The sequence below is a fragment of the Lepisma saccharinum genome, chromosome 7 (genome assembly GCF_977018435.1).
Source record: "Lepisma saccharinum chromosome 7, izLepSacc3.1, whole genome shotgun sequence".
In the NCBI taxonomy this organism is placed as follows: domain Eukaryota; kingdom Metazoa; phylum Arthropoda; class Insecta; order Zygentoma; family Lepismatidae; genus Lepisma; species Lepisma saccharinum.
The window spans coordinates 79067566-79095353 of record NC_139235.1 but is presented as its reverse complement, the minus strand read 5'-3'; the positions used below and the strand labels follow the sequence as shown (position 1 = coordinate 79095353).

The following is a 27788-nucleotide window of genomic DNA, read 5'->3' as shown; positions in this document are numbered from 1 at the left end:
GAGAAGAAACATGAAAACAAGCATGTGACCAGCTTACATCTGACCTCGCTAGGGTGTCAAAAACACAGGTAAAATGCAGTTATAAGTGTTTACATATATTTATCATTTACAATAATTTCATGAAGATCCTGTGATACATTCACTTCCTTAATTAATATATGTTGTCGTGCCTAGGGAAGGTCTTTGCCTTAGGAAAAAAAAAAACTTGCATTCAGAAATCTTTTAGTATTACATATATTGTCACTAACCTGTCGATTGTAAGACGAAGGATTGTACTGCCAAGTTGAACTTCTTTCTGTATAAATTTTGCTCTTGTCATTACCCAGGTTGTACAGCCACTCTATAAAGAGATAACCAGAATATTGCTTGTTTATGTAGAAGACAAAAAAAGGTACTTTTAGGGATAACCAAAAAATATTTACAGGTAAAAATACCAACCCTAGTAATAACAAAAAATGGTTTCATATTAATAAAAAAAATCATGTTTTAGGGAATGGAAAAACATAATGTCATCTGCAAAAGTGATAATTAGCATTCAGTTTTAGCGGCTTCTGCCACCATCACCCTATGAGGAAGACTTTTAGTACATTAAAGAATCATTGTTTGTAACATTCAGACAAGTTGTACTGAGTTTTATTCCTCAATACTTTGTTTTTTTAGAGCCAAAGATATCTTTCACTGGAAAGAACACTTGTACTGGGAGCGATACTGACAACTCAGTAGTGTTGGGAACTGGATCTTGATACTTAGGTGCAATTTGGCTGCTAATGCATCAAACCTAGTTGCCAAATTTGAAATCTTGGTCGATAAAGTGAAAATGTAGTTGCCAGATTATATCTCAATTTTTTTAAAAAAATGTATGAAAGGCATACTCATTATTTTTCACTTCAGTAGCAATTAAAAAGTACATGCTTTACAGTGCTCTACTCAGGCATGTAGGTTTCACCATGCAACCTACAAAGATGTTGATATGGCACCATATTTAAATTGTTTAATTGTTTTTCCCCACCCTGTATATATTTGTGAATTTCAACAGAGTTTGGGTCATGACTTTAAACAGAATACTTTTCTTTATCTTTTGGCAATGAGGATGCTAAAGTTTAATGAATTTTAATTGTACATTCCTGTTCAGATAAAGTGGCACATACTTCAACTGCCAAATCTTATAAACTGCGCCCTTTTATGTGAACAGGAGTACCATCTAGTTAAATGGTAAAAGATCACTTACCACCTTCAGTGATTTTTGAAATGCTCTTCAACAAGAATTCCTTATCTTTGGCTTCTAGTATCAGCATTTCCCTCAGTCTCCCTACCATGCTTTTCCTTGCAAGCCCAATTGCCCTGAGGACATATGCTCCAACACTGAAAAGTTACAAAAATCAATAGATTTGAATCAACAATACTTTGAAAATGGCAACATATTAGTTTCACAGAGAGACAGAAAGATTAGGGATAAGTAGAGGTATGCAAATTTCGTTTTTTGACAAAAACACGAAATTTGAAATAACACATTGTAATGTTCATTTTTCATGTTTCTGAAAGGTGTGAGGTGCATTTTCGTACCCTGTTTTGTCACAAAATAATGCGAAATGAACTGCAAAATGCGAACTAGACTCAAACACAAAATTTGGAGTTTATTTACTGATGCGACATTATCTGAAGTTTGAATTATCCTGAGAGTTATGCAAATCACGAAAAATTGATTAATTCTGCTGTAAATATTTGAGAAGCAACAATGGACCCCTATATACAGGTATCAATTTAACACTCTGGTAACTACATAAATGTGCTATTAGAAGTGATATGTTTATTTTGTGTAGTAAGTGCAGTTTTTAAATCAAATTTGAGATTGCGTGATCTAAGGTTGGAATTTTTCCAGCCTTGTCCCTGCATAAAGCGAATCTTGAGGTTCAACCAGCTTCAAATAAATGGGTACCCTGGTTAACCCCTGGTGGGGGTGGGGGGCATAAAAGTGGCCAGTGTGGTGCTGATATCATCACCTCCAAAATGACTGAGATCGAAGAATGGGGGTGGGGATATATGTGCCTCATGGCATGGTGTAAAGTGCACAGGGAACTTTACCTCCTTACCAATGTAATTCCTTGAATAGTTTAAGTGTGGAATTTTCTGAACTAGTCATTACTGTAAAATGAAGGTTCTTTTTAGCAAAATTCCATTTCATTGCTCCCATCTTCTCCTTCATTTTCCTACTCAGATTCACTGATTCAGAGGAACAACAAGTGCAACTTGGGCTTCCCCAATGGCATTGTGGTAACCCCAATTGCCTGGCAATCAAGGGATACCGGTTTCGATACCCGGTGGTGACACATTGCACAGTGGTTGGGATCCCACATTAAACTCTGGGTCCAGTCCCAATTAGCCTATGTGCACATAAAGTGGACTTAAAACATTACTTCAAAAGAGTGCAATTCAATGTCTGCATTACGCAAACTTTGCTTTTGAGCCATATTTCGGTTTTCTATTATGTACGAACTACACCACACAAGAGAAGACAACTTTTCTTATCCTTAACTTATATTCTCTTTCTTCTTTTTAATCTTCTTCCTTTTCTGTTTTTGTTTTACTACAGCTAGCATAATGTCACCTAACGTGATTGTTATCTTCTCAACATCGTCACATGCAGTTGAAACTAGTCCAAGCAAACACAAAGTGTATACATATGCCTTTCACACTGCAACAGCACAATGCGGATGGCATATATTCATGTGCCATCTACACTTAAGGGGTTAAAGCAAAACTGTGGTAAATTGATGTATAATTTGCAGTGGAATGCATACATATTAATACTGACCAATATTTTGAAAAACTTTTCATTGTTAAAACTTTTCAAGCATTGGTGGCAATGGTATCAGAGGCATATCAAAGCAGTATCAAAAATTACATTTGAAAGTAAAATTTTAAGGCAAAATTATGATTTTTCGTAACATCTTATGGTCAAGTACTTGGACTCATATTGCCTGAACCTGCTGACAAAATTTTAGGTTGCTCCTGTTGCCAACCACGGTTAGTGCTTTAGAAATATTACAATATGGGGAGAAGGCCAGAAAGGTTTAATTAGTAAACCATAAGTACTTTTTTCCTTTACGTATTTTTACACTATTGTGTGCAACACATCAAACATACAGAAAAAACAACTCACCACATAGCAATCAAAATGAAGGCAACAACTCCTGGCTTCGTAATGTATATAAGGAATTTGAAAAAGTCATTGTCTTCCTGCAGTTTAAGAATCCCCTTCAGCACCATTTCAAACACATGGTTGTAGTTTCTGAATGGTCCACAATTGGAGGCCTCAACACTGGAATAAAAACAATTCAAATGCAGCTGTATATCTTTGATATCAACACCAATGGTATATAAAAGAGTGAAACAGCAGCCTGTTGACTCGGGAATTAAGTAAACCCAAGCATATTCATGAAACAGTCGGCAGAAAATTTTCATTTTTATAAAATCATTTTAAAAAACTGTAATTTATGTTACTTTCTTAGCAGACAAGCCAGATAATAATAAAAATCAACATGCAATACAGGATGCTGGGTTGTTTTCCAGGATGGAGGGCACGTTGTAGAAATTCAGGGTGTTTTTAAAAAAAGTCTCTAACAATGACAAACTTTTCCAATTAAAACTACGAGGGTCAGTCAATATCGATTGAGACTTGGGTCCATATATCTAATATCCCAATGAGTTACAATTTTGAAAGTTGGTACTCTTCAACTTATATTCCACGAATTGCCAAGAGCTGGCAGGCCTAGGCAACATGTGGACTACAGGCCAGTAAAATTACATCAGTCATGTGTGTGTGTGATCTTGTTTACAGTGGAAGGCAGTTATAATGGTTGGCGATTATAATGGTCAATGATGGACAGCATGGTTCCTGTGGAAAGAAGGTGCATCTGATACAGTGACTCAGTGCAATGTGTGGTGATGCAGATACAAGTGACAGTGATTCTGTGCACAAGAAAACTAGTACAGTATGCTGTGTTCAGAAACTTTTCCATATGACAAGTTGTGACTTGGAATCTCTACTCACTAGTCCTGTAATCTACAGTCACATAGCAGATGACTGTCACGGTACATTATTTTATTAATGTTATAACTTCAGAGTTCATCCACTCCATGATCAAAAGTTGAACACTAAAGCAAGACCAATCCTTCCTCAATGTGTTTAGACACACTTGGTGTCTCCCCCCACTTTGCATGTCCGCACAATTTCCTTTGAAGTAGACTGCTACTAGTCGGCTTGGAATTGGCATGCCGATCAGCCAGTCGACACATGCCAATGGCATGTACACATTAGTTCGGCTTTGCTCATCAGCACACATTTTTAGGAAGCAATATAAAAAAAAAACATTCACAAACCACTACCAAAGATCAGGAGCCTACTATGCAATCCCAAGGGCAATTTAGGACTTCAAAACCACCTGGAGCTTACCATATTGTCTGCAAATGCACGACAGAACAGCACTGCAGAGAACACTAAAGTTATATTAAGAATTTCCATCCAGAGAAGTCGGAATGAGCAGAACATTCACTTAATGAGGGCCACAATAGATTTCAGCAACACAGAAATTATCATCAAATCATCAAACTACTGGGTCCGCATTATCAGAGAAGCAATAGTCAGTCATGGGAAAAAAACTGAATCTACATCGCAGCTCGAACTGGAGCCCAGTCAACCCGCAGCATGAAAGAAGCAGGCAGTTCCCAACTGGTCTGCCATATTCAGTAGAAACCTCCATCTCCAAACCAGATTTACGCTCAGCACTGCACTTCTACCATGAAGATGAGAGTGATATTAGCTCTCAAAAGCTTGGAAACTGTTCCACAACTCACCTGATCAATAGCCCATTTCTGCATTTCTGGCACATAATGTGTAGAATCAAAGAGATGACAATATTTACAACTCCTCTTAAGAGTAGTGCTCCTTACCTTGAAATTATGTATCCAAGTGTGATGAGCACTCCTAGAAGTGACAGGAATGTCAAGACAAGGAACACAGTCTGAGTTTGAGCAGCTCGCCACGATCGTGATGATGGCTGGCAATTGTAGAGGCAACCAATCTGAAAAGGAACAAACAATTAGCAATTGAATACTAATTTCTGGCAACTGAAAAAAAAATTATTGCCAGTCATCTGAATCTGCAGTACTGATTCTGGTATTAACTTTAATGCTTGCCCTTCTTCAGAGTGAACTTTGAAATTATATATCCTAACAATGTAATATATTGGAAACTAAGAACAGTAGTTATAAATTATACCTGCCTTTGTTCATTACAGATCAGGCTATAACATCACACTCATAGAAAGCTCATGTTAGTTAATAGATGAAGAGAGTTTTGGAAAAAAAACAACTTTTTTACACCAACCACAAACCAAAAAAACTTTCAGATTGGTGATGAAAAGAGACTTGAAAAATTTGCATGAAAGTTAATTTCATAAATTTTTTCTTACACACGAATTTTATCACAAAGTATAAATTTTCTGTGAGGTCTTGTATTATCTATTTCTTTATATTTATCTTGCAAATGTATCTTTTTGCCAATTTATGTGAATATTTTTGTGTTTTCCTTTTTTATGATTAGAATAATTTTTAAATTTACAACGTTTTTCATATGCTGATATTTTTCAGGTCCCTATTAATGACACTTTAAAGCTCGTGTATCAATACAAATATAAATCTCCAGAACATTACCCAAACTACAGTACCGTATTTACGCGTGTATAATGCGCACCCTGGTTTTTTGATAGGGAAAAGTGACAAACAATTATATTTCTTATATAATGCACAGTACAATTCAGGTTCAAGAAATGGCTTTCTTAGTTGTAGGTTGTAAAGCTGTTGCTATGCCGATCAACAGTAAATTACATCATTCCAATTCAATGAGCCAAGTGTTGTTATGTGGACGAAGAGGAGAACATTACATTACAAAGTGAAAAATTATGGCACATGGCCTTTAAACTTTTATAAGTGGTTTTGCTCATTTCCTCTTCACTTTTTCTAGAAAAACTTCAAAATATATACTTTTTCTATGACTAATGAAACATTTATAGGAGGCACATTCAGGACCCTCAAGCTGGCAGCTAGCAGCACTAGATTTCCTCCATTAAGGGATTTACACACTCCATATATGTTATTATTTGGCCAGTAATAAATTGTAATTACTTTCTTTTTCCTTATCTTCTTTTTCATACAAAGTACCATAAAAATCAGAACGTTCCTTCATTTCGTAATGAGCTTATTTCAACCGCATTGCAAATAAGTGTCGCCATTTTGAATGGAATACTCTTGCCATATTCAGAAACTGCAGAATTCATGTTTTACAAGGATATATAACATGATAGGGTTCCGTAAACATAAAAAAATTATTCCGTGCATAATACGCACCACACTTTTTGGGGGCAAAAATTTTGGAAAAAAGTGTGCATTATACATGAGTAAATACGGTATGTTTCCAAACATATCACCCCTTGTTAAACAAGACATAATACCAGAAAAGCAATGGAATCCAATTTTAGAATGTAATTACCCAGATAAAAGTTTTTTAAGGAGTGGATATGAAATTTTTGGTGGTATCAACCTATAATGCAATCAATTTTTAACTTCTTATCCAATAATTCTCAATACAAATGAATTAACTTTATTATAACTCAGAGTAACAAGTAACTCACCTTCTTCAAATAAAATGTAATAAATATCTTCACTACTATCATCAGAGCCAGCAATGGTGCGAAGTAGAAGCCAACCCAAAACAGTGTCTGATTGTAAACAATGTTCAAGGTATTTCTGGCAATGTCAAATTCTGGAACTCCGATGCCCTTCCACAGGCTTCTGCAATGAAGAACAGTTAAATTCAATGCCAAATCAATACATGTTGTTATGAAGGATATCCACAAAATAAGTTATGTTTGTAAATATTGCCGCTGCAGTGCCGAGGTCTCGATAGTGCATGCATATTCCGAGTTTGTTGATTATTTGGCAATGCATGCAAGTCATTTGGATACATTTGAAAATCAACATTTGTTCTTCTAACATTTAAGAAAATCTATTTTGTTTTGTTTGTTTGTTTGCTTTAAGTCCACTTTATGCACAGATAGGCTAATCAGAACTGGACCTTCAGTTTAAAGTGGAATCCAAACCATTGTGTGTTGCCACCAGGTATTGAACCCAGGACCTTTTAATTACAAGGAAATTGCATTACCACTATGTCATCCGGGAAGCGTTTGAAAATCGAGAAGCCTGCTTCATGTGAAATGTAGTCCACAATCTGTTTCTTGAATATGAGGAACATGAAACCGGTGTGTCAGCTTTGAGGTGTATACAGAACATGTGAATAATTCAGTGGTATGGAGATGTGTGCAACACTTCAATGAAGGATGTGGAAATGTACACGATGATTTGCATAATGGCCGATCAAGTGTTGTGCATGAGAGTCTAAGAGAAGATTAGAAAGAACAGACTGATTCAACATTAGGTTACTTTCGCTACATTTTTCACAAATTTCAGACACTTCTTCATGAAACTGTGTCTAATAAACTTCCTTGTTGTTGGCATTTCAACAATAACGAGGTCAAGAAGCCATTAGCATATCGTTTCCATCACACGTAGCATCATTCTATTATGAAGGAATGCAAAAATGAGTTGCATCGTAAAGTTTTGTGTTTCCGTGTTGCAAATTGGATGATATTTCTGATTAATTTTGAAGGACCTCTGCCTTCATTAACTGAGGAAATGGCATCCGAGACATAAATGGAAGTGCGTTACTCCTTTGTTTCTTCTCAGTTGGCAGTAGTTCCATTTTATCCCATCTTGTGCTGCTGGTGCAAGTTTCTTGACTTGCATTGTCTGCTGTGCTTTCGCTGGCAGTTGTTTTGGTTTCTATCGTCTGGTGGCCTTGCAGGGTGCTGGTTGCAATATTAAAACCACATTTACCTCATCCATTATGAATAAAAATGAGTATTCCAATACAGAAGAGCCTCAACAATTGTGGTGACTATGTCAAAAAAAGGTAGCATACATCATGAACATCAAATGGCAATACAAATTGCTTGTAAATATTTATTTTTCTTTTAATAGCTCATCAGTACTTAGTTTCTGGATAAGCCTCGTATTTGCAAGCACAAGACATAAGACAGTTTCTAGTATCAGTCCCATAAAGATCTTGACATGATTAATTATTAAAATTTCAAACATAAAAAGTCAACTTACTTGTATATACGGCAACGAACAAACTCTGCTAGTGAGGTTCCAATGAGTGAAATTATAAAATCGGCTACTATTAGACGATACACTTCTTGTCCTATTGCAGTCTCCCAACACTAGAAAAGAAAAGGAGGTGATTTTTAAAAAAGGTTTCGCAAAAGATGTGGCACTACAAGAAAAAGCATTTCCAACATCACCTGTTCCAAAAGATAATTAAAATAAATCTATGCACTTGAGTTGAGGTGTTAAGTGCATCAAATTTCCCTGGCTAGTGGCCAGCTGCTAAATGGGCATGTGTTCGAGTGGCACAATAACTAAATGAACACACTGTAGGATCTACACACTCCATAGGTTGACCATATTCAAAATTTCTATATTCCGACATAAAACATAAATGCTGCAGCAACATGAATCTGTGTTGCATGGCTACATACAAACAGGATAAAAAATGCTACATTTTGGAAGGCTCTTAGCTCCGAAACAATGCTCTAACAAGCAAAATGTTCAGACAGGGATAGCAGACTTGAAACTTTTATGTAGTGATGACATAAAGACAGGGAGATTATCCCGGTCGACCAGTCTACTTGAGCAAACAGGAGAAAATTAGATACATTCATGCCCTTTTGACTCTAACATGCATTTCTGTGTGATACATTGAGCTACAGTAAATGTAACTACCCACCAGAAAATATGCCATTGCCCCAGGTTAAGTGGTAGAGCATCCACAGGTTGAACTTTGCCCATGAATAAAGAAATTCTAATTCTAATTCTCTCCTTCTGCTTTTCCAATCATTTCCTTTATTGTGCATGCATTAGGACACTTGTAAAGCCATGGAATAAATGCAACATTATTGGTGGAGATTATGTCGAGATATAGAGGATATGTAAATGTAACAATAAATTGTTTCTATCACTTTCAGTACTTTTTATAGTAATTTGTGACCTATTGACTTCACCTCACAGAAAAGCGGCTAATCCAAAAATTGTAAGTTTACGACCAATATTAACACACAAAGCCATCATAACATAACAAAAATAATCCAATGCAGTACCATCACTACCAATACAAAAGAAAAACTAAATCATTATTAAATAAATATGTGTAAACTAGTCATTAACTTTTTCTACGAGACTTACTTTTAAAGGTTCATAATTTCAACAAGTTCCCAAGTGGGTGGGGGCCACCAAAATTAAGAACCTTTAAAAGTAAGTCTCGCGGAAAAAGTTAGTAACTTGTTTACAGGTATTTATTATACAACCACATATTTTAATCCTCAATCATAAATCATTATTCATCTGTGAAAGACAACTTCTCTCGCCATCAAAGTTCCCAGTTTCGAGTGTTCGTCAGTCAATTTCATCTAATTTTCACACATCCTCAACATCGCAATTAGCCAATTGCAAGCTAAATAACAAAAATACATAAACACAACTCCAGGCATCAAAATTAGAACTTACCACTTCTGAAGGTGATCGTTTCAACCAAAACGCAATCAGAACACCGACGACAACCACCTCAAGACCAAAAGTTCTGGTCAAGGTGACGTAGAGAGCCGTTCTCGGATTCGTGTAGTCTTCGAACTTCACCAACCACGAGAACAGCATGGGGACGACTATCATGATGATGGTGACAACGAGAGACATCATGCTGGCATTAGTTGCATCTAGATGATCTCCAAATGTATTGTCGAGAAGTTGCCACATTAATGCACCAGTTCCACACAGTATTAGAATGCATAAAATGTTCAGCATAATCTGTAGTACAATGGTGTAGAATTTGGTCATGCAGCTTGAGTGCACATCATCATCTTGCTCATCATCCAGGAGTTCCTAAAATGAGAAATGAAATCAGTAACTTCATTTAGGATTAGCTAACTAAAAGGTGTCTCAAAAATATGGGATTTTTTTAAATTCCAACTTGGCAACACTGCAAGGAATGTGGCACCACGTAACGTGCAAAACATGAAGACCTAGGTGCCATGCCATTCAGTTATCATGGAGCTGTGGAGCGGTGCACAACGTCCATACTCTGAGAAAGCATATTATAAGAATAATGACCAAAAAAATAAGGGCCCATCATGCCAGATGATGACACTGCACTCCATACAGTCACTTTGTAGCTGTGTAACGGCAGTTCATTCAGTATACATGGGTTTTCAAGGGCCCAATGTCAAGAAATTTGGCTTATTGACGAAGCCATTAAGATGAAAATGGGCCTCGTATGACATTCACAAACAATCAATCAATGCAGCATTAAGACAGTTGTTTGATCAAACTGTAGCCATCTTCCAGACGTCATCTTCAAAACATGAAGGCCATTGTGTGAATGAATAACATGTTTACAATTAATTGCATACCATGCACTATTCAGCTCCATGAATACACTTGCTTCGAAGTTCATCTTCTTTTATTTTCCATTTCAAAATGTGCCATATTTTTGAGACAGCCTTTACAATTAAACTAATATCAATATTGGTCAATGCTGTTCTGTGTCTATTTATTGATTGATTTGGATTATATTATATTTCAGCAACTTTTGGCTCATCTGGCAATGATGATATAATTAAGGTACTCTCACAAAGAGGATTTGAATCTGGGATAGCTGGCTTCATAGCACATTGTGCTAACCACTCTGCCATGGAGTGTTCTTTTTAGTTTTTGTTTTAACTTCACTTTATGCACAGTAAGGCTAATCGGGACTGGACCTACAGTTTAAAGTGGGATCCGAACCACTATGTGCCTCCACCAGGTATTGAACCCAGGACCCCTTGATTTCAAAGCGATTACATTACCACTGTGTCATCTGGGAGGCCCTCACTCCACCATGGAGTTCTGTGACTACTATCATTACATCCAGGGTCAGATTATTAATTGTACAGCAAAATTATACAACAAGTATTGCAGACTGATTAATATTGAGATTATATAATGAAAATAAACACACATTTTAGTACAAGATCAGATACACTCAAGTAATATTTGCTACAAATATATAATTAGATGTACTTTCAAATTAAGTATAAATAATAGAACTGGTTGAAAATATGGAAATAACCTTGAATTGGTAATGGGTTAAATTTATACCAAATGAAGATAAAAATTTGGGAATTTTACTTTTCAAAAAACATATCTTTTTTAATTTTAAAATTTATTACCTTAAGTTCATTGTAAACACTCTTGGACTTCAATGTTGCAGCTTCTTCAGTGGCTATACCAAAGTCCCAACCACAATATATCTTATTAGAAAACATATTTTGTTTCCCTCCAGAGCTTTCAATAAAATTCTTGCGGTAAGATGTTGCCATGCTGAACATACATAGAATAACAATATTATAATTCTTGCATTAATACATTGTGATGCAAAAAGACACACTATTAATGTAAAATAATACAGCAAATGTTACTGTTAAAAGTGGTTTTCGCCTTGGTTCCTTGGAACTTTTTCAAGCTTACATACCAAAATAAACACACGCGCACTACTTTACATGGTCAGTCACTCCCACAAAAATTAAATATGCCCAGTTTGTGTGTGTGTGTATTTTGGTAGCATAAGCTTGAAGAATTTCTGGGGAACCAGGATGAAACATCATCACAAGGATAAAAACCACATTAATAGTAACATTTATTGTATTATTTTTTAATAAAATACAAAGTGATACAGTAAACCCTTGAACTAAGTGTACACTAATTTACATTAGACAAGAAGATTATTAGCAGGGCTAAAAAAATAAACACTATAACATGACCTTAAAATTATTTTTAAATGAATGTTTCATAAAAACAAGATAATCAAGCATTTCCGAAAATATTTTAATAATGTGACAACTGGATGTCTGGTAGTTAAACTTATTGGGAAAAAAAGTAAAGTGCTCCCCTGCACCATACCATGAAGGCGTATAGGGGGTGTGGAGTTAGGTGCGCCACACTTTCTTGATCATGGCCGAAGGTGGGGGTGATGTAATCAGCACCATGCCCAGAGCTAAGGAACAATTATGTGCTATTGTACTTTCTATTCAGACTTGGAAGTTATATACTTTAGGGTTTTTTGTAGCAGTTTACCACCTTATTTCTGCTCTCAAAGTAAAAAAAAGGAATCTCCACTGTAGAAGTTTTGAACATATACGACTAAAATGTATGAAATGGGCTCAAATGAGCAAATTGCAGTGAACTAAACTCCATAGTACAAGAGCTCGTTGAGGACCACGACTTGCCAAGAAGGTTTTTGTTGGGTATAGGCGACGTGTGCACCACTGCCACTGTTTTCTGTTACTTTAAGTAGCTACTCAATTGTTCTCACAATGCATGGGTCAATGCAAACACATTAGGGTCTCCCTCTAGAAATTAATCCTAGAACTGCTTGCACCAAATGTGAGAGTGATTACTATTTGGCTATGTGGAGTCCAAAATGCACTTAAAAAAATAACATCAAATGCCTTTGTCATATCCTTTATACACATTACATTGATTGATTGATTGAATTAGATTATTTTACGTTGCTTTTCTGAATGAAAAGGACTAGTGATGATATGATAAAATTGATGAAGGGACACTCACAAAGAACACCCATGCAGAGGATGGGATTTGAACCTGGAACCACTTAGTGTCGCATCATGCTGTGCTAACCACTCTGCCACAGAGGTGTATAAGCATTATAAAATGTACATGAAGAAATAACGCAACTTGAAAATAAAGTAACAATTTTTTAGAAATAAAAATAAAAAGATAAATATGTACTTACCTCACAGAAAGTGCAACTAGACTTAATATATAGCAAATTAAAATCGTAAAAAAATATGCCTGCTGGATGCTGTATTCAAGGCTTCCAATATATGATAATGTTTCATTGGTGTAATATCCGTAATACAATTCAGTGTTAACCAACCAACCCTGAAATCAAAGTAATGACAATTATCAAAGTGAAAATTATGTATGGATAGTTCATAGTAATTAAGATTTTTGATGGAGCAACAGATTCTATGTTTCTTAAATAAAAATAGTCACTCACTGAAAGACCAATATCTTGGTTCAGACTTTCCATTCCAATAATTAAATATGTGTTTTCTTTGGGTGTACTTTTATGCTTTATTCATACATAGAACATAAGTGTGTGCACTTTAAAAGACATCGTTGTATCAGAGTTGAAAATATCAGTAGCTTTAATATTGCTTGATTATACCATAAACAATATGCAATTGTTCTTTTTAAAGGTTCACAAAACCACTTTTTTGTGCAAAATAATGTAATGGGGTTATTTACAGTGGTTTTCATTTTTCCTACGATGTTTCATACTGGTTTTGACAAACTTTCTAAAGCTTATACCAAGGAAAACATACATAACACACAATTTTGATTGGTGGATTTCGCTTATTTTACTTCGCTTTTTAGCCACTTTTTGGCTACTCGCCAACAGGATGACTGATGATATGATGAAATGAAATGATGAAGGGACACTCACAAAGAACACCCTTGCCTGAGCTGGGATTCGAACCCGGGATCTCTGGTATCGTTGCGCAGTGTGCAAACCATTGTGCCACGGAGGCTGATAACATACAATTTTACATGGGTAGTAACTCTACACTTTTGTATTCTTAGAAGTGTAGAGTGACTATACTCATATGGAGACTTTTGAGACACCCTGTAGATTAAATTGATGAAGAAACACTAACAAAGCATACCCATGGCCAGGCAAGGAATTGAGCCCAAGAACTTCAGTGGAGAGATTCAAAGCTAACCATTTAAAGTGCTCAGCCAAAAATTAGGGCATGTTGTTTTGGTATCATCAGATACAGAAATATTGGTACATCAGTTTTCCAATCCAATATTTCTGCAGACTATAACTGGTGTAAAATTATGTCACTGTTATTTTCAGGAAAAGGAAGATATAATTCATATACCCTGATTTTGTAAAGTAAATGCCTAACATAGTTTGTTTTTCTAATGCAAAACCGTTACAGTCACCTGGTTAAATAATTAATTAAGGCGATGAATGAACAATAAATTCTTCATAGGATGCTTGAAATTTAATATGTCAAACAGCAGAGTAATGGTTATGAATATTAGTAATGTTTTACCTGCACGCTATCAATATTGGCAAAAATTTCATATCAATTCAGACATAATATACATTCTCAATGACACAGACCTTCAGAAGTAGCATCATCTCATCAAAAGTGAAGCGTTAATCAACAAATCTTCAGTCTGACAAACAAATTATATACGGAAGATAGGAGCAGCTGGAGATCGAGAATAAAAATAAAATAAATGCAATGATGAATTAATTTGAGGGTTAAATTCTGAAATTTAAATAAAGAAAGCAAATTCCATTTAAAATGCTGCAATAGATGAAGCATGTATCGCCAACAAATAATTCATAGTAAGAGAGTAGGGTAAAGGCTAATGGGAAATCGAAGTAAAATTCATATTAAAGCAATAAGTGAATGAACAACACAGCAACGTTTCACAATGTAACAGCATGACAAGCTGCACAAGTCTGCATTCGATTGGTGCAATCCTCAAGTTACATGAGACATGTGTTGCTTGTTGCTTGAGATGAATTCCCTTAGAGAGAATCCTGGTAGTATCAAGAATGTTTTATTTTTATTACAAGCATTATAACATAAGTACATGCATAATATAATTCTTAATAGTACATTTTGCCTCACCTGTGGCTATTATCCACTGCTTTCGGGGTAATTGTGCAATGGAAAAGTACATAATTAATATTTAAAACATACTGTAAAAGTAATTTGACACATGAACGCACAATTTCAATACACACTACATGCAGGATTTCTATATACAGTGGAATCTCTATTTTACATTTTTCAGGAAACCAAGGTGGAAAAAACTTAAAATGCAGGAAAATGTAAAATTGAAGAAAATTTTATAACATTTTGCTAAGTTGCGAACATGAAGGTTGAATGTATAATGCAGGTAAATGTAAAATTCAGGAACATAAAATTGGGGTTACACTGTATTTAAAAATATACTTACATCCCAGCTACTTTGGCAGTCTGATAAAGTTAAATACATGAAATCTACAGGATCAAATTTGGTGTCTATCATAGTGAGAAATACAATCTTTATACCAAAAAAACAGGAAGTATTTGCTACACAAAATTAAAATTTCTATATTCCTTGTCCTGGCTACATGTTCACTGGAGAACATGTAGCCAGGCTGCAAAATATAGAAATTTTTAATTTTGTGTGGTAAATGTTTCTTTCCATCAATATGTACGTACATATCTATTTATCAACTTCATTTACACTATAATTATGATACTATGCCATTCATTAAGAACTATCAATCATGATGGTGAATTCAGGGCAAAGTAATGCAATCAGATATCTTCAGGTATTATAGTGTTTTCAGTTGTGATAAGAACGTGATTTAAAGAAATTGTATTATAAATGAAAACTGTCAATTTCGGTACTAGAATAACACTTGTCTATTTAATTTATTACTACAGCTAATAGAAAATTAAAAGTAATGATTACCTTGCCTGTGAATATATTTCCAAAAGAAAAGGTATGATCCTCAGATAAACCTTCTCGATCTACTTCAATACCTTCAGTTAAAGCTTGACTAGAAAAACTAAAGAACGGTAAAGCTGTCACTGAAAATACAAAGACAGTGAATATTTAGTGCACAACATTAGTTCTGAGCAAAGCATAGTAGTAGTAGTAGTAGTATAGTTTAAGCATTCATAAATAGTAGAAGCAAAATACTAAAGTTCAAATCACCAACCCTGAGACCTTCTGTAAACAAAACCACATGCATGCAGAAAGCATTGCAAACTCATAGAAGTAAAATAATCCACACGAAAATCCAGCGTTGTTACAGGATTCATTACGTAAGGTAAAACAATGGCCAATTTGTAGTATGGGGTACGCTGCCGCAAATGACGTCTCACTTTAAAAGCCAATGCTCTTTCTTTTTTTTACTTATTGCTTCACCTTTATGGTTAACTCTTTGCACCAGTAATCATTTCCCATAAATTTGGCTTCTTTCTTGCATGTGAATTGAATATATTTTACTTGCATTTTTTTAGACAAAATAATATAACATGGTAATGTATATTTCTAAGGATGATATAGATAGGAGTGTATTTGAAATTTGGTTGTAGATTTTATGTAAATAAAATATATAATGGGCATAAACAGCCATATGCATTGCTGTAAGTCCAATAAATATATTGATGATGATGATCAAAACAAGACAAAAAGTTCGTAAATTTATTGCGGTTGGAAACTTTGACAAGCATCCTAATAACGATTTTTGTTCCGCCAAATATAGTGCACTTCGTAAAATAACTTGGTAACATGGCAAGGCAAGATAAGTGTGAACATTTTGTAGTAATATGCATTGTAACTTTCAATGAGCTTAGAGATTTGTGTACATCATGATATTTTATAACATTGGTTATTTTCTAAAAATAATCATGTGAACAGCAAGGAAGTAGTGCAACTTAGTAATATTGCCTGACTTATCCTTAGAAAAATAACATACCGAGTTCTATGCGTGCGGGAAGGTCTCCGTGTTCTCCGAGCTTGTTTTCAAAACACCAGCAAGGACAGCCTTTGAAAAGGGGTGAGAAACAGATTCTACTCAATATTTATGTAACGTTCTGTCAGTGGTATCCTGAGAAACCAGTAAATGAAGTGGTTAAGTTGGTATCCCAGTGAAGTGGTGTGTCAGTGTCTGCAGTTTTAAGGGTTATGAAAGACAGAATGACCGGGAGAGTAACAATGTATGCGGCTGCATATTCGTCTGATGTTTTGAGAATGGGTTCTCACATTCAGAGGCTCTTATATAAAATGAATAGGGGCGGCGAACTATGAGTGTAACAGCAGATGATTGCGGTCATGAATCAGCTGACGCGGAATGATACATCGAATCGGTGAGACCGTTTGTTTACAGAAGGTCTCAGGGTTGGTGATTTACACTTTAGATCAGAAATTTTACTGATATAAATGATGCACCAATATACTTCATTGGGCAATATCAACAGAGTGCAGACTAATAATTTCCAGGGGCATATCCTAAAAAGTTGACCTCATTTACATCAACAATTCTGATTTATTTTATGTATTTATTATACACTCAATCTAGATTAATTAGATGTAATAGAAATAAAACACTAATGCGGGCATGCAAGTAAAAAAAAAAAAACAGGAGGGAAATTTTCCTTCATGCAGCAACACTGCCTCTGCCAAGTGCCATGCAGAAAGAAGGAAGAAACAAGTATTTTTTTTTTCCTGCCAACGCTGTTTGCAGCAGTGGAATTAATCCTGCATGCTACTTGACTTTAAATACCAACTCGTTTTGGCTCTCTCACCCTCCCTGCTTACAATCAGGGAGGAAACCCAGCTGTCAGAAGGGTGAATGGAGAACAATCAGAGGCGTACATAACCCAATCTTTAGGTTCTTAAAATAAGTTACTCAAATTCTTGTTTAAACGTTTGTTTTCATAGTTTGCAATCATTGACAATGAGCAATAGTCCATATATTAAAGCTAAATGTATAAAAATATTTTAAAAAGTTGGTTTACTGGTGGTAAACAAGTTAACATGGAGAATATGTCACTGATAATCCCACCCCCTAATATATACAAATTAGTTATGAGCTGATACAACTTTCAACTGATGCCAATAAGGATGCCGATACTGATTCCCACCAATACCGATGTTTGAAAATTGTAATAATTAACAATTGTTCAAACTACTGATTAATGTTATTGTGTAAGTATTCCACTCAAATTATATGCATCAAGTTACAAAGAGTTTTGCTTGAAAATATTCTAGAATTAACATCAGAATATTACAATGCTTGTTACATAATCACAAAATCCAATTTTGCATCATTTCTAGGATATTTAGACTGTGAAAGTGTCACATAGCATTATTTGCAGACCCTGCGAAAGATGCTGGAAAAGTAATTGGGCCGGAATTGCTGATACCGATACTACTCGTAAGACCGATATATTGGTATCAGTACGAAAAGTAACTCCTTATTGAAAAATATTTATAGCTTTTGTACAGTATGCGGCAAAACAAACAGTACCGAAAGTCACGGACAGAGTGCGTGCAGGTGCAAAGTGGTTTCAGCCAGCAGCGGTGCCTGCGTGTCCAGTTGGGTGTGGACTAGCGTTATGTGGAGTTCGCGCGAGGAGAAGGGGACTCACAACAGAGGAGAAGGTGTTTATTGTCGACCACTACTTCCGCTCATACGGTGTTGGGCATCAGAATGGACCGAGCGTGAATGTTGTGAAAACTCGGTTCGTGGAACGATTCAACAAGGCAGCTCCAAGCAACACAATAATCTTGTCCATCATCGAAAAGTTCCGTTGTACTGTATCAGTGTTGTCTGAACGGAAAGGGATGACTGGGCACCGACGGACAGTAACCACACACGACAATCATGGACGTGTTCTGGATCAAGTGGTACGGTCGCCAAAGCGTAGCCTACGTCAAACGGCAATGAAACTTGGATTAAGTGACTGGTCTGTTCGGCGAATGTTCAAGGCCATTGGTGGGTTTGCATCCCGTATTCAAGTGGGGCAGCGTCTCAATGCAAGAGATGAGCGGGCCCGGGTACTGTACTGCTCACAATGTTAGCCATGGCATATGAAGATGCAGATTTCATGAGGAACATATGGTTTAGTGATGAAAGCCATGTGCACCTTGATGGGTACATCAACCGACAAACAACTCGTTTTCTCGGGTTTGAACGGCCAGATGTAATCATTGAGAAATCATTGCATAGTGCGCGGGTTATGATTTGGTGTGCAGTGTCGGGACATGGAATATTGGGCCCCTATTTCATGGAGGATGAACACGGGAATCCACAAACTGTGAACCAGGGACGATACACACACTTGATTATTGAGCCATTCTTGCCTGATTTGCGAGCTTTTTGCCGCGCAAGAAATCTGCCATTACAACAACTATGGATGCAACAAGACGGAGCTACTGCGCACTCTTCGGGGGCCTTAATTGCCCTTCTGCGACAAGAGTTTGGAAATCGCCTCATTTCCCGTGGAACGGACTTCCCCATTCCTTCCCACTCGCCTGATCTCACGGCTCCCGATGCCTACATATGGGGTATGCTGAAAGAGGACGTTTTCCGATCACATGACCCCCCTCCACTATACCAGAGTTGCGAGAGAAAATTCGGTCATTGTTTGTGTCGTTGCAGCAACCCATGTTCACTAACATGTTCCTCAATCTACAGGCACGCTATGAGGAATGTGTGCGCCGTGGCGGGGTACATTTCGAACATATTATGTACAGATGTAAATCTCTGTAACTCTCATTGCATTTCATTTCACATTTCACATCATTTTTTTTATGTCTCATTATGTTGTACAATACACCATTGTCAATGATGTGATTTCAGTACTGTTTGTTTTGCCGCATACTGTAAATAACACAGCATTTGGATGAAGTAAAATGTATTGTAATCCTTGGAAGTGGTAGAATTTATTTGCTAATTGGTGATTTCTCCTCGCAGTGACAAGAGCAGCCCATATTGACCCTATGTCTGATCCTGCGTGAGCGTGCCCAATCGGCATCCCAATATGATGTGTGGCAGTCCATGGTACATGTGGAGACTAAGGTGTCTGTGGTATATACTTCCAAAAGCAGTCGTCCCTCAACATCCAGACTGAAGGAAAATATGTAAGTGGTGCAGAATACCGGTATGTTTGTTCGAAGTCCCATAGTTATCAGCTTGTAATGGCAGTTTCTGATGGTCCTGGCATCCACAGAAGCACGAGGCACAGATGGAAACACTTTGTAACGGGATGGCAGTTGAGATTGCTCACACAGTGTGACATCGGGTCATTATGGGCTACTCTTGCCATTGTGAGGAGAAAGCAGAAATAAGCAATTAAATTTTACTACTTCAGGGATCATGATACATTTTGTTTCATGCAAATGCGGTGCTATTTACAAAAGTTATAATAATTTTTAAATAGGGAATACTTTCCAGCCGCCCTGTATATAAAAATGAAATAAAAATCCTGTAAAGTAATTGGTGTGTTGCACAGCAGCGCATCGAATGAGTATCATTATCCAAAAGTCTCAAATTCTCAGGGAAATTAAAGTAAAAATAAATATTCTCCACTCAGAATCAAACATATTAAAGAAATTGCTGAAAAACACTAGGATCAATCAACTGCCATGGTTCAATTTTTTGTTGATTGATTGAGTTGGTGTTTTAAGTCTGCTTTAGGCACAGTAAGGCTAATCAGGACTCGACCTACAGTTTAAAGTGGAATCCAAACCACTATGAGCCTCCACCAGGTATCGAACCCAGGACCCCTTGATTACAAGGCAACGATGCTACCACTGTGCCATCGGGGAGGCCCAAACCATTTTTTGTGAATCGTATTGTGTCCGCATTATGAAGGGCTACCCTTTTGACAGTAGCAAAAGTATTTCCCCCAAGATGACTTCTGAAACATCTTTTTAACATTAATTTGTTTTTAGATAATGGAGAATGAATATGACAAAGTAAACTTACCCGTATAGCTCTTGTTGTTATAAAACTCTTGCACAACCAGGTCTCTTGTAAAAAGAGCAAGGGTATCCCCCGCAGCAGTCTCTTTGGTTTCATCCGGTGTGGAAGCTGTTGATGGCACATCTGAAGGACTTTCTACATTGTACATTCTATACAGGATTTGTGGCACAACAACAAAACCAAAACTGAAAAAAAAAATGTACAGTCAATACCATGATACTACAGTCCTGTTTTCTTAAGATTATTTCTTGTATTTGAATTTTTGTTCCTTAGTGTTGTTCTGCCACTTTTGGCTAATTGCAATGATATGGGTGAGAGATGATTGGATGAAATTATTAAGGAAAATTGACAAAGAACATCCATCCAGACCAGGAATTGACCACTTAATGTGCTTGGCTGCCAAACTGGTCTTCTCACTATTTCAAGTAAGAATGGAACAGATTAACCAAAACTCTTATTAGTATCAACTGATATAGGCATGTCAGTGTATTGGGTTATTGCTAAAATTGCCATAATTTTACAAATCTGATACATGTATAAAGAGCCTGTAATTTAGTGCAAAAATTCTTTGCCATTTTATATTTTTTTTATGGATATAAACATATAATCCATATACTCTAGTTTGGACAGTAAATGTTTACATATGCAATTTATTTTCAAATTGCTTGATTAATGGAAATAATTGTTTTAATTCTACTCTATGAATGTTTACACTAATTGAGACTGGACCTACATTTAAAGTGAGATTTGAATCACTGAAAAACACTATGATCAATCAACTGCCACAGTTCAATTTTTTTAATATTTTTTTGTTGATTGATTGATTGAGTTAGTGTTGTAAGTCAACTTTATGCACAGTAAGGCTAATCGGGTCTGGACCCACAGTTTAAAGTGGGATCCAAACCACTATGAGCCTCCACTGGATATTAAACCCGGGATGCCTTCATTACAAGGTGATAACATTACCAGTACACCATCGGGAAGGCCCAAAAACTCTTTGCAATCACCTGGTTACATACATTAAAGAGGTTAATGAACAATCTTGTTCTTCAAAGAATAATGCAATTTTATATCGGATCAGTATAACATCAATAAGTATTATATCGGTATTTTATCAATATTGGCAAAAAAAAAATAGTTTTAGTCTGTCCCTAAGTTTTACACAACAGAAAATAGGAGAATCAACTGATACTGATCGTTTAGGATTAAATTACTTATGTTCAGGGATCGTATTTATATGAAAATACATATTTATCTATGAAGCCGAAATCCATTATTTTGTAATATCTTTACGCATCATGGCATGTAGACTCGAAAAATGCAGTTTTTATTTTCCATATTTTTCCACATATTAGGTTTTGGTTCATATTTTACATTTATTTCTATATTTTAGAACATTTCTCAACATATATTCCATATTTGCACAATAACTACATGTCCCCGTGTGACAGAAAAGAGTTGTGTGAATTTATCGTGAATAACTGGGAAATTTTAAATATGTTTCCATTACTTCTTGCAATATGGAACGCAGTTTTAGTCAATATAAATCCATTTTAAGATGAGAAAGGAATTTCACGTTCAAACATTTACAATAAAATGTTGTTATTCATTGTTTTGGAAACAGAAAATGAAAACACATTTTGTGTTATTTTCATATAAATCAGTTTCCTGCTTATATTCATCAAATAATCTATTACCAGGGACCTCAGTTTTCAATGTTTTCATTTTCCAGAATTATTTTTGTTAAAATTTGTTTTCATTTGTCCTGAATACATTCCACGCTTAAAACTTTCTTTCAACAACTACTAATGTGATCCATACACAATGTTTGTTTTCGACAGTAAGATTACAGTTAACCACGAATTGTGTTGATCGCGTAGGATTGAAATTATTCTCATTACTTTCAAGGAAATTGAAAATCAAGTCACGAAATCTCTTTTAAAACATGTTTCACAAAATAAGTGAATTTTTAGACATGTATCAAAATCAATTTGTATTAATAATCTCTGTATTTTCTCAGAAACTGTGATACTTTATTTCACTAAAAATATATTCCTTGTAGTGTCGATCCAAGGAAGTATATGGTTAAAATACATAAAATACAATGTATGATAAAACCATGAATATACACATTGTAAAGGTGAATTAATATTAATGTAAGTAATTGAATTATGCTTCAGTGAGAGGCAGCTCAAATATTTCAACAAACTTAAGGGAAAAAGAACTGAATGGACAACCATTGTTTAGAAAGAAAGAAATTACACCTCTTCTACTTACCTTAAAATAAGGACAAAAACATTTAGAACAAACAGCCATCTGAGGAACCTAAAATATGTGGCCACACTGCTTCCAAAATGGCCTTCGATTGTTTTCAGGCTTCCGTACCACAACTCCATGCTGTACAGCATATTCTTCAGGGCTACATTTACCTGCAAGAAACAATATTCTTGATTGAAACTAATCATCACAGGCAACAAAATAAGACAAGGAAAATATAATTAGCCTCCCAGCATATAACATTATAGGTTCAGTATGTTGGAAACTAATTTCAAAAACATGAACAGTGGCGGCTACTTAAGGTACCATATTACAGCACATTACTCAATTTGCTAAAATGAAAGGAAGGAAAAGGAAAATTTCATACATTAGAAAGTTGAATGAAACACTGTTAAAAGGCTAAAAAATTTGCAGCACGCTATGTAATCCACATGCTGTTAAGCTATAACGAATATCAGGCTATTGGCTTCATAGCAAGTTCGCAGCGCACACGAATACACCTACGTCATACGGGGGAGGTAGGGTTTCAGCTCGGGAAGACCATCTGCTAGCATTCTAAACACATCCCCAGCATGGTAAGTGTTGTCATTTCAGTATAAGAATGTTTGCATCAACCTTCTCGTCTCCGACAGAATAACATCTTATAATGTTGTTCCCGTGCTTTCCATAGGTTATTCGTGTACATTTGTGTAATTCTTGTAATGTGTTATATATATTAGCACCAGCTGTCAAGAGTTGGGATACAAACTGACAATATCGCTCAGCCTTTAATATATTTTGAAGATAGATTGTATCTATTAAAGTATACTCCAAGCATTTCTAGCTTCCAAGAGTGCTTTCTGCCACGTAAAATGTATGTTTGAATATTTTAATTTGATATTTGATCTAAATAACCCTTTCTAAATTATAGAAATCTATATCCTAATGGTTTTGCAGCACTTCAGTGGTTAGGACGAAATGAAACAGGGGTTAAAAACAGTTATAGAAAAATATTTTATAGTTTATTCCGCACCTACCTAGAAAGCAGCTATGTGAAACTGACTTTTACAATTCCAGACCACTCCTGTGTACGCTAGCAGTTGCAAGTGAGTGCGTACATGTGTGTGGCGGGTCATTGTAAATGCAAGAAAGAACATCACCTGCAGGATGCATCTTTGAAAAGTCACGAGCTACCATGGGAATTACATGACGAGAACATTTCCAAAGTATTGAATAAACTTAAGTCTCTTTCATTAATGTTACGTAAAACATGCATATTTGTTGAAAGCGATTTCAAACCAAACATCTAATGATGAGTTCTTACCTTTGTGAACGACATGCTCATTCGATACTTCATTCTCTTCCACATGCTAATTGGCCTCTTCTTTGATTTTGTGCTCACGCTTTTGGTTAATTTCGCTCTGACCTGCCGTTTCAAGGTCAAGGACTCTGGCATTTCCCGTAAGGTCTCCCTGAAAGAGTCCCGATGTATTTCAATGCTCTATTAATTGTTTCTAAAATTAGTCATGAGAGGTAAATAGACAAATTATCGCACCTGATCGAAAATTACTGTAAAATAATAGTTTTTTATACATCTTGCATTTCTGAATAATAATAGTACTTAGCGACAATAAAAAAATACATTGCAACAGGTATTGAGCAAACCAACAATGTAATTGCCTGTTTTCGCAGACAAAGTTTCCGTTCCACTAACAAGTACTTTCCATGGGTCCTTTATTGTAAAATGTATTCTTTGCATGCAACAAAGTGGGCCTTCCTGATGGGATAGTGGAAATGTCATTGCCTTGTAAACAAGGGATCCTAGGTTTGATACTGGTGAAGGCACATAGTGGTCGAGATCCTACTTTAAACTGTAGGCACAAGTCCAATTAGGCTATCTGTATATAATGTGAACTTCAACACAAAACTCAAATAAAATAAGGTGATGTCTTAGAAAAAGTGTGTTAAAACTTTTTCAAATTTTATTTTATTTTTATTGTACATTAATTCACAGTTTATACTACAGGGTGCACCAAAAGTCGCAATACATATGAAAATAAAATTTTGTTTTTAAGTTTCCATATATATTTATTTTTTAACGTGTTCTTTTGTAATGCATGTTCATCAAGAGTGGTAGAAATGTATTGCAAACCAATGGTAACCACATAGAGCATATTATATGAATACACTGTTTCTTATCACAACATATTTATTTTTACTATGTATTGTGACTTTTGGGCCACCCTGTATAAGAATAACAACAATAGCATACTGAACTGTTGAGTAAAATAGAAATATCAATAAGATTCATGGGCGTCGGGAGGGGGGGGGGGGTAGAACAAATCGGTGGACACCCCCTGAGAATTGACATCCTTCATTTAAAGATACAAGAATGCAGAAAGTTTGTTACTCTTATTGTTAAAAACAGAAAAAAGTTAATTTAGTTAGTATTTAGACAGAATAATCAAAGTAAAAATGCATTTGATCCAAAACATTGAGTGATAAATACAGGAACAAGGAACGTATTCTACCATTTCATCCAAAGAGCAAATGGTTCCAAAGTTTTCAAAATTCTAATAATTACAGTTGTAGGCGAGAGGTCACACAACAAAAGAATGAAAAAGAATCCCCCTATCATTTAAAGCCTTAAAAGTTAATATCAAAATGCATTTCAGATACTAACTGCATAAAATGCAAAAGAAATAATGGAAAATGGTTGTGCTGGTATTCACTCGTTTTGTGGATACTCTCTCCACAGTTATATAATAATAATTATTATTTCGAATAAAATATTTGTTTTATTAGTTTATAATAGTTATTATTAAATAATGACATTAATAACCGTGGTAATTATACTCATTGTTATTTTTTCTGCTCTTCAACTTTTATCATTTGCCAGACCCCCCCGCAAAAAAAATATGGTGTTGCCCATGATAAGATTAATTGTAATTTTGTCAGTAAATCAATAATGTCTGATAATGGTACCTATTCTTTGATCATATCCCTACTAGCTTCATTACTTGCTCTTTCTAATGGTATTCTCCCTTTGGAGAACTACTAAGTAGTCTCTCAAACAGTCTCTACAACACCATTATCAAAGCTTCCTTATCCTTCATGTTGCCCCTTGTGACGGAACACTGCACAGTACTTCCCACTTTTAAAAATCAAGCAGCATCAACTTACAATCTACGCTGCTCAGATATTGGGTTATCCTCCATCAGTTCTCGATCTTGCTCCATCTGCTTAACGATCTTCTGAGCATGGGATTCAAAAGGTTCACCATGCTGACCTGTCCGTCGCATCGTCAGTAGTGCTAACGTTGACATTGAAACTTTTGGCTTTGTGCGATCATCTTCATTATTGCCATCTGAAAGTTTAAAGGTTCAAATATCGATAAAGAGAATGATTTAGAGAATGCTTGGAGATTAATTGTTGGAAGTGCACATGGGTAAAAGTTAACTATGAGTAAGTACCGTATTGGCCCGAATAAAACTTGATGTCTCACTTTGTTGCCCTAAAATGTGTGTTTTCTGCATATAAGAGTATTCTAGCTGAAAACAGAAGGAGTTCCAAGTTCGAAAATTTTAGACATCATGTTGTTATCAAATGCAATCATGATATTAAAAAAATCTGTGTAGCGAATGAGCATTCAGAATAATGCATATTCATTGCCTGGCATGTAATCTTTCATAGTTTGTAATATACAGCATTTATAAATTAAACGGGTTTTTAAAGTGCATATTTTGCGTTTTTTTAGTGCATAACTATCCGAGCCCTAGTTATATGTTTTTCAAGGTTGCGAATATAAGATGCATCCTAATTTTTCACAATTGAAATTTGGATAAAATATGCAGCTTATATTCGGGCCAATACAGTAATCTACGGCTGAGCCAAGAACACTTTGATTGACTGATTGATTTAAAGTTGCTCGGTGTGTCGGCACATACAGCCATTTTGCACCTTTCAATATACATGGGGAAATATCCCCTTATCTTATATTCTTACTTAAAATGTTAAAAAGGGGTGTAAGAAGTCTCTTGAAGGTTGTAAAGGAACCTGCACAAGACTAACACAACTCATTTAAAAGTAAGAATAAACTAGAAGCTTCCCCACAGGCAGTGGAAGAGACCAGCTCCTCGCAAAAAGCTAAAAACAGTTGATAAAAACACTATCATCATCTGCCAGCATGGATGACAAACAGTTGGGAAGATTAAAAGTCTGCCAGAAGAAAGCAAAATCGGGAGATTCAACAAGAATATGCCGAATATCACTTTGAACCAATACAGATACGCTTACACTCTTCTCACCAGAAACTATACTGATGCTAAAACACTAACTATTTAAAGTTGTTCAGGATACTGATTAATATTAATATATTAAGTATTCCACTGCAATTTTGCACAACAATTTATAGAAGTTTTGTTTTAATATACAGTAGAATGTTGTTTATCCGCAACGTTAGTTATCCGCACACTCAAAAAAGCAAGATTCAGTTTTGAACAAATTTAAGCAGTTTCTTCAATTGTACATTGGATCTAGATGTGTTTTAGTTTTTTAACACAGTACAGGTACGGTACTGTCATTTAGGCACGTACTGTACGTATATTACGAGTGTTCTCTCATATTTGCATGTCTTTTGTTTTCTTGTACTGTATACGTATGTAGTACTCTGTAATGTATGTATAAAATAAACCTGTACTGTAAGTGCTTTTGTTTGTTAAATAAACACATGTTTTATTATCCGCAAAACCTTTGGTCCCAATGAATGCAGATAAACGACCTACTGTAT

General features: G+C 35.6%; 1 protein-coding gene across 6 annotated transcripts in view; it reads right to left on the bottom strand.

Moving 5' to 3' along the window:
* LOC145989943 (transmembrane channel-like protein 7) overlaps positions 1-27788 on the bottom strand; it is a 54685-nt gene that overhangs the window by 20493 nt on the left and 6404 nt on the right. For 5 of the 6 annotated variants that reach the window (XR_014441901.1, XR_014441902.1, XM_083125476.1 and 2 more), the window contains exons 4-17: positions 26183-26372; positions 24324-24471; positions 23021-23172; positions 20747-20928; positions 15718-15836; positions 12959-13107; positions 11376-11526; positions 9679-10050; positions 8227-8336; positions 6690-6849; positions 4951-5081; positions 3161-3319; positions 1229-1362; positions 249-340 (exon numbers count right to left, since the gene is read on the bottom strand). Coding sequence is in view for 4 of the 6 variants with exons in the window: in XM_083125476.1 (XP_082981602.1) it covers positions 249-340; positions 1229-1362; positions 3161-3319; positions 4951-5081; positions 6690-6849; positions 8227-8336; positions 9679-10050; positions 11376-11526; positions 12959-13107; positions 15718-15836; positions 20747-20928; positions 23021-23172; positions 24324-24471; positions 26183-26372 (2249 nt within the window). In the remaining 2 variants the exon portion in view is untranslated. The remainder of the gene's footprint in view (positions 1-248; positions 341-1228; positions 1363-3160; positions 3320-4950; positions 5082-6689; positions 6850-8226; positions 8337-9678; positions 10051-11375; positions 11527-12958; positions 13108-15717; positions 15837-20746; positions 20929-23020; positions 23173-24323; positions 24472-26182; positions 26373-27788) is intronic. The other variant, XM_083125478.1, reaches the window with a different exon arrangement.